The sequence below is a fragment of the Amblyomma maculatum genome, chromosome 3 (genome assembly GCF_055883805.1).
Source record: "Amblyomma maculatum isolate TAMU_Amacu chromosome 3, ASM5588380v1, whole genome shotgun sequence".
NCBI classification, from domain to species: Eukaryota; Metazoa; Arthropoda; class Arachnida; order Ixodida; family Ixodidae; genus Amblyomma; species Amblyomma maculatum.
The window spans coordinates 185939269-185952411 of NC_139346.1; the positions used below are offsets into that span (position 1 = coordinate 185939269).

The window sequence follows — 13143 nt, forward strand, 5'->3', positions numbered from 1 at the left end:
ATTCATTGACAAGGATGCAAGGCAGAAACCAGCAAGAAAGAAAAAGAAAAAGTGGCCTGACAATTTTCAAAACTACAAAAGACGTGTAATGTGATTACATACTGTGCGAACTCATACAGATGAACCTTGATATAAAAAACTCAAAGGTGGCAACGTAAAAGTTTAATACAATTATTGCCTGATGTACAAAAATGACAATAGAATAGCTTATCCGTAGCAAAGGGGCAACACTACATTACACTCCCACTAATGACATCCTTCTTGCAAGGACGTACCATTATGCTGGCAGCGCACTGCTCACAAAGTGTTGTTAGCGCCAACCTTTGGATCAAAGCCACAGCACATGGTACTTGGGAGCTGGGCCTGTACTCCGAGTTTGCATGTTTTCGAATAGTGTTGTATTAAACCTCATCTGAGTCACTGAAACATCAGAAGCGAACGTCAGTTAGGTTGTAAAAACGGGCGGTGATGTTCCCTCTTGGCGCTTCCACTAATCAAGCAAGGGTGAGTACGAGACTTTTCAAAATTACACAAACTTGAAATAAAGGCCCTGGCCACATCCCATCAATTCTACTAGCAGTATACTATAAGTAGAATATTCTCACTAAAATGAAGATACAGTTGGCGGGCAATCAAGGTACACCTTCAGTACTGAAGCACATTGCTAGCGCTGCTAGGAGGTGTCAAAGACCGTGCACACGGCTTGATCTCTGCACGCAAAAAGTGATCGAAGTATTGCATTAGGAAAAGCACCACCGCATGGATGCAGTGCATACTTTGATGCATTGAATGTTTTATTCGCCGGAAGTTCGATAACCACGAACAATACTGCAACAGTCTTGCATCGGACATCCAGCTTACTGGTACTGAAAAACGAAGTCAGCTAGCATAACTGACGCAATCACTGAACTTTAACAAGCTGTTAACAGAAAGCACCATACTTAGACACAGCTGCATCATGTGCAAAAAGAGAGCATCACATTAAACAACTGACCTAAACCTAAAATGACCGACTTGTAAGAGGCAGTCAAAACTTTTAAATAGGAAGTAAAAAACATGTGTTCATTTCAATTAATACAGAATGAGAAAGCAACGAGATCAAATGTTAAACCACAGAATTACAAGGCACTACTGTACAACTCTACTACGATACACGAAGAAGCAAGGAAAAGAAATGTGGTGAGAATACCTGTAGCAGTTGAAAATTTTGAGTTTCAAGGATTCAAAATTACAAGTTGCATGTTTCATGCCTTGTGCGCCTGCACGAGGCAACACTTGAAGCCTTTTTAAGCATGAGTTCTTGATAAAAAAATTCAGCTGATAATCGGTGTTTGGTTTGCCTGTGTGTGTTTCTTCCCCGGTCTTCGTTTTTCGTGCTGTGCAAAAATGCTTGACGCCCACCAACTCGCCCAGCACTCAGTTCTAATGAGTCTTTCCATATTTACGACACATCTGTAACGTGACGTGACTTTAGGCACAATGACAAGGTAGAAGAAAAAAAGAAGCGAGTCTCTCACCTCCATAAGGGGTAATGGGGAATATGTGCGTGGTGCCCCTGAGTGTGCTCACCGCCACCCACCGGCTGTCCAATGAGAATGCCACGTCCTGAATCTGGTAGAACAAGAAGCACACAACTCGCAAGATCACATGCTTTGCCTTGCCACCTTAAACGCACAGGGCACCGTCAATGAGTGCATTCAACTAATAACCCCCATTCGTTCAAGAGCCACTCTCCAAGTTCAACTGCAGTTTCGAAGAGTAAAAAAGTGCCTTTGCTCAGAGTGAGTAAAAACTGAGAACTACTATAAAACACAAGATGACTCATGAAAGCACCACTTAAACTAAGTTGCTGATGGACGCTGAATGTTTGACATCCATTGGTCTGAATATTATCATTACAGTAGCAGGAGTTCAAAATTCAAGGCACTACAGTGACGGTAAAACCTATGAGGAGCCGTAGTCAAGGTTCTCACTAAACATCCATGAGTGGGCACCAGATGTCACATCCTTACATACACTGTGACTAGATGGTCTTTACATGTGTGGTCAGAAAACTGAGCTGGAAAAGAACCTAATGATAAGAACTGTTAATATATATTATCTGGAAAGAGTTGTTTGTACTAGCCTGCAAAGCTTATTTTTGTGATAGTACTTCTGATTAGCACTTTCTCACTGTGAACGCGTAAGCAATGTAAGCAACCAGCCAATCAATTATATACCCGAAAAAGACTGCTTCTTCCGTAGCTTCTTCTGTAGATTAGGTGCAAACTATCCTTTCAAAGTATAGCCGCAGCAACGATCATTTGTTTTGGCTACATTTAAATATTATGTTCCTGGGAACTGCAGGTTACGCTTAATGACCCCTAAACAATCTGACAAGAAATGTAGCTCAACTGAAAGCATTGCTGGGCCATATCAATTCACAGTGAAAGGAACCTCAGATTAGCATACATCCAAGCGCATAAATCAACAGTATGACATAAAGTATGCTTCATCCTACAGATGCCTTTTCAAACTAAAGTGAAGCAAGAAGAGAAGAAAAGTGGCACATTTAGCCCATTACTCATTAACGCGTAATAAAAGCCGCAAAAGGAAAGAAACAGCGTGAGGACTGCAACATATTGGGTCACGGTAGATGCAAAAAAAGTTCTTTTGAAACTGCACAATAAAGCACACAAGACATTTTCCTCGACTGTGTTAACTTGAAGTTTGCGATGTGAAACCTGTTCTTGTATATGTGTTCGGAACAGTTACGTGTGCTTGCTACACGCGTGTTCATTCTCTAAAAGGATAACTGCCTACATCATCACAGGTGCCAGCAGTACAACGCTTCAACTGGAACCAAACACCTCACCAGGCACCCAAGCCTCCCTTCTTAAAATGCCTCTCAATTTTTTTACTACGACGCTGTCGCAGGCAACAGTTACACAACCACTTTTTTTTTTTCCCCCGTTCCGCGGGCCACATTTAGCATTTTGGAGCCAGGCTAGTGCTGCAAGAGCAAGTCAACCAAATAGTGCTCTTTCATTAACATGATCCTATGATATCACAAAAGCTGCAAACCTGACCATCTTTCAATGAGGTCCACTATTTGGCCAATGGGCTCCCTCAGAGTAAAGGCACTATACAAGACACGTCACCACCTTAGCCGTAATACTGGCAATTTTCATGTAACTGATACCATGCTACAATGGAGCTGTGAATTAGTCTAAAGAGGATCAGTGCATGAAGCCACATCAACTCCCTCTTTGCGTGAGTATTTTTGCCAGAATACTGAGACATTGCTGTAAGAATTTTGCAGTAAAAAACATCCGTAGCAACCTTATTATGCAAACATTACCGTGAAGGCTAGACAGAGGAGATAGCAAGTATCACTGCGTGTTTTGTAGTTCCAGGAGTACTGAACGGGCATGGGAACAGGAAATCTGAACGTAATGGTGCGCTGTTTTGATTGGCCTGGACCAATATTTTAACACCCCTGCTGAGCAAGCACAACTGACAAAAGCGCGAGGGCTCCTGTCGAGGAATGTCCTTGAAACTTGCCAGGTTCACAGAAAAGTCATTAGAGAAATCTGATCGGATCGTGAGGAAGGGAGAGAGAGGGAGTGGTTACTTGGCATTTATAATGATTCAATTGCTCTTATTTATTTCAAAAGAGCGGAAATCGGGCTGTTTCTGTGTGCGAACCACCGCCGACGTGCCACATCACTGCTCACTGTTGGGGATTCTTCGATATAGCAGATGCTGCCCTTTTCAGAAATTTCTTTGAATACTGCCGAGCATAACAATGTGCGACCCTGTGACATTTCGCCAAAAGAATGTGACCGAGTGTTGTGTTGGACATGGATGATCAAAACTGAATGCTTTTTTTTTTTTTTTTTTTTACAATACTGAACTGCTTTTCACATTCAGCATTGTTGTGTGGTATACAAAGGATTCTGAGCATTACTGCCGAGATACGGTTAAGTTTCTTTTGTCCATCTACGCCTTTCAGCTGGGAGATGGCGTTCCACTGCTTGTCAGCACGTTCCTCTTGTAGCACATCTTGTGGAATGTCAAATGCTTGAAGTTTGACAAATTCCATTTCGAGAGAATTCAAAACTTGTTCTTTCGACTCTTGCTGCTTTAGTGGCAGTAAGGCCAGAGATAGCTCCACAAAGAAAAGGACATTTTAAACGACATAGTGTAGATGAACTTCAGATCTGCAATTCTGGACTTACTAACTGCACTGTCAGCAAAAGAGAATTTGAGGCCGATATAATCGCAGGTAGTGACCATGTATTTTTGAACAGCCTCATAAAATTGTTCTTGCTCACTTGGCTTGAGTTTCTAAACAATGCGTTTGGCTTCCAGTCCAACCACCACAACGTTTTCATCATTTTTCTGTCCATCTCTGTCCTCACAATCAACAGTAAGAAAGTCTTTATGCTCCTTTAGGAGGCGTGGCTGCGCGAACCTTTAAAGGAGGTCTTCAAAGAGCCCAAAAAGTAGACTGCAGCACATGTATTTGAGGAGTTTGAGAATGCATCCGGCAGTTCAGTGCCACAAAGGCAGGAATGGTGTTATTCAAAAAAAGACAGCACGCTTTTATGAGGTAGGAGCTGAAGAACTCAAACAGCCTCTCTTCACGTGCTATGCATGGTGGGCTAGTCTTATCTACCACATCAGTTGTGTTAGCCATTTTCACTGCCACTGGTGTGGTGTCTGTTGCCTTCTTTTTTTTTTCAGTTTGCATGCCATGTGCTCCAGTTGTGCATTTTACGCTGACACCACTGGAGTCTTTGGAATTTGGTAGTATGACAAAAGCTGCGCACTTGTGGCTTCTTTTTTTCACCTCATGGAGGAAAAAAACTCAACAGAGGTCCAAACTGATTTATTAACCTCTCCAGCTGTCACTTGGGAAATGCCAGGAAAGGTTAAAAAATCAATAGTGTGTGCTTCAGAATTTTTCAAAACTTAACATTGTGTATTTCTTGAAAATGCTTAAGAACAGCTTTTTTTTTCACACTTAAAAAAAAAAAAAAATATCTAAGAGGATTTCGTCCACCTTCGCTGGGTGACAAGATGCTGTTTTTTCAGCTGCAATGTTGATTAAATGGCCTCGGCAGCCAATTATAATAACGTTTTCATGGGCCTCCGTCAGTGTTAGCGTTGCCGCTAGGCTATTTTTCTTTCCCAGCATCACGTTGGCATAGGCAGAGCCAAAAGCTATGCAATTAGACAACGGTATGTCTAAGGAACTAAGAGTATCTATCAGCAATCTGGCAATATTGCGCCCAGTTGACTGGCCCTCTAGGGTGCTCAACGCAAGAAGTTTGCTTTCGATCAAGCCCAATTTTTCGACAAAATAGGCAACTATGATTGGGTACAATTGCCCTTGGCTATCGTTACTGCCATCTACTGCAATTGAAAATACTCTCTTTTTCAGGGCATTCACCGTGCTCTCTTGTGCATGGCACGCCATTTCACAGACAATTGCTGTCATCTTGGTCCTAGAACATGCATAGCGCTTCGCAACGTCCGACTTCAGGAACATTTTGCGCAACAGAGGTCCCCCGTGGTCAGAGGCACGCAGCGGGATGTCAATGCTCCAACAAGAAATCTGTAAATAAGCACTCCGCACGGATGACACCGCTGTCGTCTTGTGCACTGAAGAAGTCTTGGCGATGGTGTTGCTTCTCTTGGCACTGAAGGTAGCTTGAGTGCCTCTTCAACAAAATGTGCGTAGTCAAGTCCGTTCTGCCGCCGTGCGAGATGCTGATGTCATAATTGCAAACTGTGCAAAACACATGATGCTCGCCTATCCACGATGCCACAATACATCCAAACTCAGCAGTATACTGTCTTAGAAAGACTTGAAGATATTTCTTGCGCTCTTTACGTAGTGCCATGGCCAAAGACTATGTTAACGCGGCACTAGACAACGCACAATGCACGCCTCCTAAAAACTGCATTAGACCATGCACCTGATCTGCCAAAGGTAACAAAGAACAGAAAAAAACGCATATGCCTGAAACAAAAGCCAGTATAAGTGTAAAGCTATATAAATTCACTGGAACTTTAAACAGAACACAACCTTAGCGCCACGCATGAGCTGCCCCAGGCAGTGGCAGCGCTACAGCCTCATAAACAGCAAAATGAAAGTAGTTCTGGCAGGTTTAACTACTTCGCTTGGCTGACTATGCTTTTTAGACTCTTCACTGATCCCAATGTCAATTAGTGTCACGCGGTAGGCAGCTTCGGAGTTGTGTGGTCAGACTAGAAAGAGGATTTGGCCAAACATGGGGGCGTTTCTAGGAGATTTCTGTTTTGGTCATACAATCGTACAAAAACATCAGAATCCGAGAGTCTCCCGGATAATTCGGGAGACCTCGCAGGTATGTCCTTATAATGACAGATCTTAGCATGGCATGCATGTATGGCGATTTGTTACCCATGAAGGGAGGGAGGAGGTGATTAACGATTTACACAAATTTCATCTTGTTACAATTCTTCTTGCACTTCACTACCGCCTTATTTCCTTGCTGCGTTGCTGTGGCTGGGAGCATGCACTCTGAGGGGCATATAGTAAGAACAGAAAAAAATGTTTGGTTTAAAGAATCAGATGAGAGATTGTATGAGTCGCTTTACATTCAGTACGTTCCTACTACCCGTCGTTTCTGAGCAAACAGAGTGGAAGGCATGGTTGTTTTTAAAAAAATCTATATTTGTATCTAAATTAGTATGTGGCCTTTAAAATGTGAGAGCATTAGAAAAAAAAAAAAGCTTAGAAAATGGTGAGAATGTTTCCAGCTTGCTTTCTGCGCTCTGTGGCACTGAGTACTGGACAAAGAAAATTGCCTTCTTCACACGCTTGATTTAAAATCATCACCAAAGTGCATGGCCCCCTACGCACATCATGCACCAGACGGAGGTTTCATCCTTGTCTCTCGCTTAGTCCTTTTACACTAGTGAGCAACGAAAGACTAACTCACACGATGTCATTACCACTGACAAATTAGCATACTGGGGCTGCAGCCAAAAGCAGCCCTGCACAGTACGACCCTATTGGACAACCTGAGGCATGAAAATAGCCACTACAATGCTTCACGGCTATGATGAGTGGCCTTGAGGTGGCAGCGGCATAACAACAAGCAAGTTGCTCTCCTTCCTTGCAAAGATTTCAATACTGAAGCAAAATGCATATTTTTACGCTGGCAAGGTATCGCAGCGATGCAGAGCAAAATGCTGTGCATGTTGCATGCTACGAGGTGATGTACGAAAAATCTTGCAGAAGCCAGGAAAAATGACTGAAGTTTAACCATTCTAAACCTGGTTAGGTGAAGCTAAAGCGTCATTTTGCTTTTGCTTTGGTTAGGCTTAGGTTCAGACATGGGCGCACTGAGCACATATAGATATAGTTTTCCAGCGATTAAATTGTCGAGACTATGGAGTCAAGGACGACAACTACGAGAGGGAACACATGATGCTATATCTGCTGTCAAAGGTCAAGAGTCAGAGGCTTAGTGGTGGTACACCATAGGCATGGTTAAGCTATATAGCCAATCTATGATCTTTGGCTCAATAAAATTCAAGCGTCCTGCCACGTTGACCTTTAGTTAATAAGTGGTACAGTGAAGATTTCGCTTCAAAGGAGTTCTAAAAAACCATATTCATGCAAAACAGCCCACAGTGCCTGTTTCAATAAAAAGTTGCAAAGACTGTGCTGAACTTCAGAGATGTACAAACAGTCAATGTAGCATAAAATTGAAATAAGCTGCCTTTGTCTCTCAAGAGCTATGCAAGTATCATTGAAAGCTGACACTGAATTCAAAAGCACCGATGGAAGTTGTTACCATATTTTCACAAATCTAAGCAGCCCTCCTATTTCGCAAAAAAAGTTCTACATGCAAATCTAAGCACCTCCTTTTCGCAAGGAAGAGCGAAAAGCCAAGGCCGCCAAGCGCGCGTTTGCTCACTTTGTCGTCGAACCAGAGCTGTCAAAGTCCTTCGGTGGCACAGCATTTGTGACGCGATCTCAGACTTCACGTGTTGCTGTTTTCAGACAATACATGACCGATGCCAGCGCAAAACACCAAAAACCGGCCGAAAGCAACCCCGATCGTCTTGTCACGTGGGCCTGGTATCGGCAGCACTTGGCAGGTTTTACAATCATCGCGGTTGCACGTTGCTAGGTTTGGTGTCCGTGTCTGTGAGCCATAGCAGAAGTCAGAAGGAGTGTGTAGAGGGCTGCCTACAGCTTGAAGTTTAAGCGAACTGTAGTAGCTTTTGCCGAAGATATTTCCCAGGTTTGTTTGCCAATTAAATTATTTCCTGTGCCCGTCTCATTGATATATCGCTATGGTGGCTAGAAGGGAGAGGTGGCGCGACCGCGCATTCCGCCGCTTGGAGAAAACGCGCCTTCGGTTCATGCCGCCGCCACTGGTCGCCGCTGTGGCGCTGCTGTCAGCTCTTCGATGCATTCTCTCCGGCGCACGCCGGTTCGTTCGTTCTTGTTTGCCTGTAGATGCTGCTTGAGCTGTGGTGCTATTTTTCAATCGGCTTTGCCCTAGCTCAGGTTATCCTGTTTTGTTTGGTGCCTATGTAGTTTTTCTTGCCGAGGTGCTAGTGGGAGTATGTAGTACATGTGCATACTTTTCTGTTTCTCTTGCATTTAGAAACCCCCCGCTAAAAAAAAAAAAAAAAAAAAAAATGAAAGAATCGTTGTCAGGCAAAATTACCTTCAATTGCTAAACAAAAAAATTAATGAAAGCATCGTTGTCAGGCAAAAGGCCAGTCAATTGCTAAAAAAAATTAATGAAAGCATCGTTGTCAGGCTAAAGGCCAGTCAATTGCTAAAAAAAAATTAGTGAGAGCATCGTTGTCAGGCAAACGGCCAGTCAATTGCTAAAAAAAAATTAATGAAAGCATCGTTGTCAGGCAAAGGCCAGTCAATTGCTAAAAAAATTAATGAAAGCATTGTTGTGAGGCAAAAGGCCAGTCAATTGTTAAAAAACATAATGAGAGCATCGTTGTCAGGCAAAAGGCCAGTGAATTGCTAAAAAAAATTAATGAAAGCATTGTTGTCAGGCAAAAGGCCAGTCAACTGTTAAAAAAAAAATAATGAGAGCATCGTTGTCAGGCAAAAGGCCAGTGAATTGCTAAAAAAAAATTAATGAAAGCATTGTTGTCAGGCAAAAGGCCAGTCAATTGTTAAAAAAAATTAATGAAAGCATCGTTGTCAGGCAAAGGCCAGTCAATTGCTAAAAAAATTAATGAAAGCATTGTTGTCAGGCAAAAGGCCAGTCAATTGCTAAAACATAATAATGAAAGCACGGTTGTGACGCAAAATGCCAATCAATAACTAAAAAAAATAATGAAGCATTAATGTCAGGCAAAAGGCCAGTCAATTGCTAAAAAAAAAAAGATTAGTGACAGCATCATCCATGACCAGCTTCTTATGTGCGAGACCTGAGTGAGGCAAATGAAGTTCTCAAAGACTGTGGCATCGAACACACATCTGTCATCACTCAGGCCAGTTATTCAAGGCTGATATTTTATATCGCTGGATATGTGGCGAAGAAATGCATCGCTGGCACCAAATGTGAAGACTGATGCAGACAACTCCTCAGTCTCAAGAACGGAACTGAGCGTGTCTTAATTACCAGTTGAAAGTCAGCGCTCGTTGTGTCGTCTTCTAATCTTGTGCTCCCGTCCACGTTCCGCGCTGTTACCTCAAGATGCATAACCAACATATGCCCAAGCTGCTATTCTAGTTAATTACCAGTGCAGTTGACATAGGCGGTCTTATGTTTCCATCAACCAATCTAAACGCCCCTGTGACATCCCATGAAAACACCTTTACTCGCTGTTTTAGTGCGTGTGAAATCCGAAGAGACAGCCTTATTGACTTGGTATCCATTCTCCAAATGACCAAACTGCAGCTGGTTGGTTGTCACGGACATATTAAATTTGTGACAAAGTGATCAAGTTCTATGTTCTTAGCAGACTACACCTGAAGACGCAGAATTCATTTTCAAAAGAAAGGCAAGGGAGAATGAAACTGTTGAAACTGAGGTGGGTTGTTTAATTTGCTATTTGGTTGTGAGCAGTTGTGTCTGGAAATTGTGTTTATTCTACCTGTATTACATGTATATTTGAGGCCATCAACAGCAACCTCAACATTGTGATATTTCACTTTTCTTTCCAGCATTCTTGCCCTTAAGTGCAATAAACAAAACTTTGCTTATCCATGAGAGGTTTTTGTGAATAAAACTGCAATTTGTTCCTTCTGTACTTATAATACCGTTTCACATCGCATGTTGCACGTTCTGGCTATCATCTGGCTAAAAATTGCACTTTCCCACTTTAGACGCACCGGAAATTCGCAGACAACAAAGAATAGAAATTAGCCTGATGCCTGCGTACTGTACGACGTAACCGCACGTTAAATAATCGCTTGTCATCTGCATTCTCTGTAATCTTCGACTGCAACGCCCCTCAGCCCGAGTCGCTTTGGCTTTTTTAAAACTCACGACACCAAACCAAAATATTTAGCTTTATAACTTCGACCACTGTGCCCATCGGGAAATGATGTAATGCATCTTCAGACCAAAACTTCTTCATTTCAGCAGCATTTAGTAGCACGACAAGCAAAACAACCGGCACAGCCGCATCGCCCGCTTTCACGGTGCCAAAGAGCATATTAGCAGTCGACGTCACTCCTGACTTGCCTATTTTGCTTACCTGGTTAAAATATTTCAAGTGGTAACAATAATTTTAACATTTTGTTGGTATGACTGCGCTGCAATCGCACCAAAGTTTACCCCAACCACGGCCCGTCTCGAAGGGGAGCGCGCGCTCTCCCTCGAGACCGGCCGTGCCCCAGCGCGAGCCGAGCATGCATCGAAGTGCTGAGAGCAGCGCCACCTACGAGAGGCATGAAATGTAGGAGCGGCGCTCGCGGCCAGCTCGCGTCACCTAACCTTTCTAGCCACCATAATATCGCCACGAAAAGAAGTGTAGAAAGGGGAGGCTTTATTTTAGATTTTTCAAATCTAAGCAGCCTTCCCCACTTTGGGCATCACAATCGCAAAAAAAGAAAGGGGGGTGCTTATAATTGAATCAATAGTAATTACTGAATCTCCATGACCGACCAAATACCAAAAAGCAATCACTTTCTACAACTTTGAAGCTGACATAACACACAGTACACACTTAAGGACAAAAGACTCTAGCATACATGAAGTATGACTGCACATAAGTGCAACACAGGGTGCTTAAACTAGATACACAATCTGAAAACAGAGCAAAAGTGATATTTCTATTCAGCCATCGCCAGACAGCGAGGCCACGTGTGTCTGCTTTTGGTATGCCTTGAGGACTTTTGGCTTAAACAGTATGTCTGCACGCTTGTGGAAAATGGCTGTAGAAAACGGCGACAGTTTAGAAAGCTTTTCTTTCCCTCACGTCTTGCCCTCGCACTGCATTGTCGCACCTTTGTGAACACATGCTAGAAGGCCCAGCTCAAACAAAATAACTCTACACTACTACTAATCGAGTGAGAAGCAAGGCTTCACTGAATTCGATAATTCTGCTTCACGTGACTCTTCGAGAATAACTGAAACAAAGTGACCAAATGTAAAAATGCACAGTTTTACGGCTATGGCATGTGCAGAGTTAAACCTTCAACGGAAGAGAACGACTCTAGATCTCAGAATTTACAAGTTTCCAGAATGCTTTAAGCCACTGTCGCTCTACTGGTCAAATAAAGCCCTCTGTGCTTTCTTCAGGTTTCTGACTAAGCCTGTATGTTGTGTGCAGTAAGGCCCTTGATTTTGGCCTGATATCACCAAATGGCCCAAGCAGACTGTAAACAGATTATTAAAAAATTCCAACTCCTCAGTAAGACAAATGGCCACGTACCACGAGCTATCCCCTTAAAATCCGAATGATCAAAGAGAGAACACTGCCTGACCTTGGCAGTCGTGTCGCCTCGGTGCAGAGTGTACAGGTGCTGGACGCTGCCGAAGGTGGGTCCCCCCGGGTGGGGCAGCAGGTGGAAAAGGTGAAAGTTATGTCCCAGCCGGTCGGCTGTGAACAGCAACACTCCGCTGGGATCGAAGTGCAGGGCGGACAGGGGCTCCCCGTGGTGCGCCTGGAAGTGGGCCACCAATCCATCGGGTTCGGCGTCCTCTTCCGTGCTGAAGGACGAGCCGCGGGCCACACTGAGCACATCCACCACTGACACCACGCCGGGGCAGGTAGCCAACGAAGCACCAGTACTGCCCGATGCACCACTAAGGCTTCCCCCTAGTCGGTGGCAATCCTTCTTGGTTGAGGTGCTAGCTGAAGGTGCTTTGTGACCAGTCAGGCTCGATGCCACCGTCTCACCAAACAAGGACAGACCCTTGCCCAGCGTCTATAAAGCAAGGTATAGGATGAGGGCAATGGTAGTCTCGCTATAATGAAATTAGCCGTTACAGCCAGACCAGACATTACAAAAGTTTGAAAGGTAAAAAAAGATCACAGAGAAAGCTCTGCATGATTCCTGCCTACTATGACATTCCATCAAACCAAAGAATACCTTTACATTAAGATGTGCCTAATCTGAATTGCTAAACCACTATTTTTCATACCGAAAGCCATGCTACTGAAAGATATGTATAAGGATCAAACTATGGAAGCCCCACAAAACTTACGAAAGATAACCGTTGAATTACCTGTTAAACAAAAATAACCAAAGTATATTAACAATGCTCTTGCGTAGCCAGTTCATAAATTAATAATGCCGGGCAGACCAGAAGCAACATGTCAAATACAAAAAAAAAAAAAAAAGAAACGAAAACGGAATGATCATCACAATAGTACAACATATGAGAACAACTAAATCACAAAAGAGAAGTCAAAAGCTATGTCTCATGAAAGCAATGTAAAGTTTTTTCAGCCCCTGACTGATGTGAGCGAAGTGCCGAAGCAGTTCAGTGGGCCTACCTTGGCAGCATGTATGACTGTTGCAGTGTAGGACTGGGTGCCTTCACCGGCAACTCCGCCTCTTGTCTGGTGCACTGGAAAAAGCTGCAACAATTCACAGAGAAGCTTGACTTAAGCAACAGGGCACTGCTGCACGTGTGAACACCTTCACTTCAATAATCGTTACGATAA

The 13143-nt window shown here is 43.4% G+C and overlaps 1 protein-coding gene across 1 annotated transcript in view; it reads right to left on the reverse strand.

Annotated features, from left to right (window-relative positions):
- Positions 1-13143, reverse strand: part of LOC146197162 (BCAS3 microtubule associated cell migration factor-like) — a 53067-nt gene that overhangs the window by 26772 nt on the left and 13152 nt on the right. Inside the window, exons 10-12 of the mRNA XM_084598937.1 lie at positions 12973-13056; positions 11957-12400; positions 1518-1611 (exon numbers count right to left, since the gene is read on the reverse strand). Coding sequence (XP_084455063.1) covers positions 1518-1611; positions 11957-12400; positions 12973-13056 — 622 coding nt within the window. The remainder of the gene's footprint in view (positions 1-1517; positions 1612-11956; positions 12401-12972; positions 13057-13143) is intronic.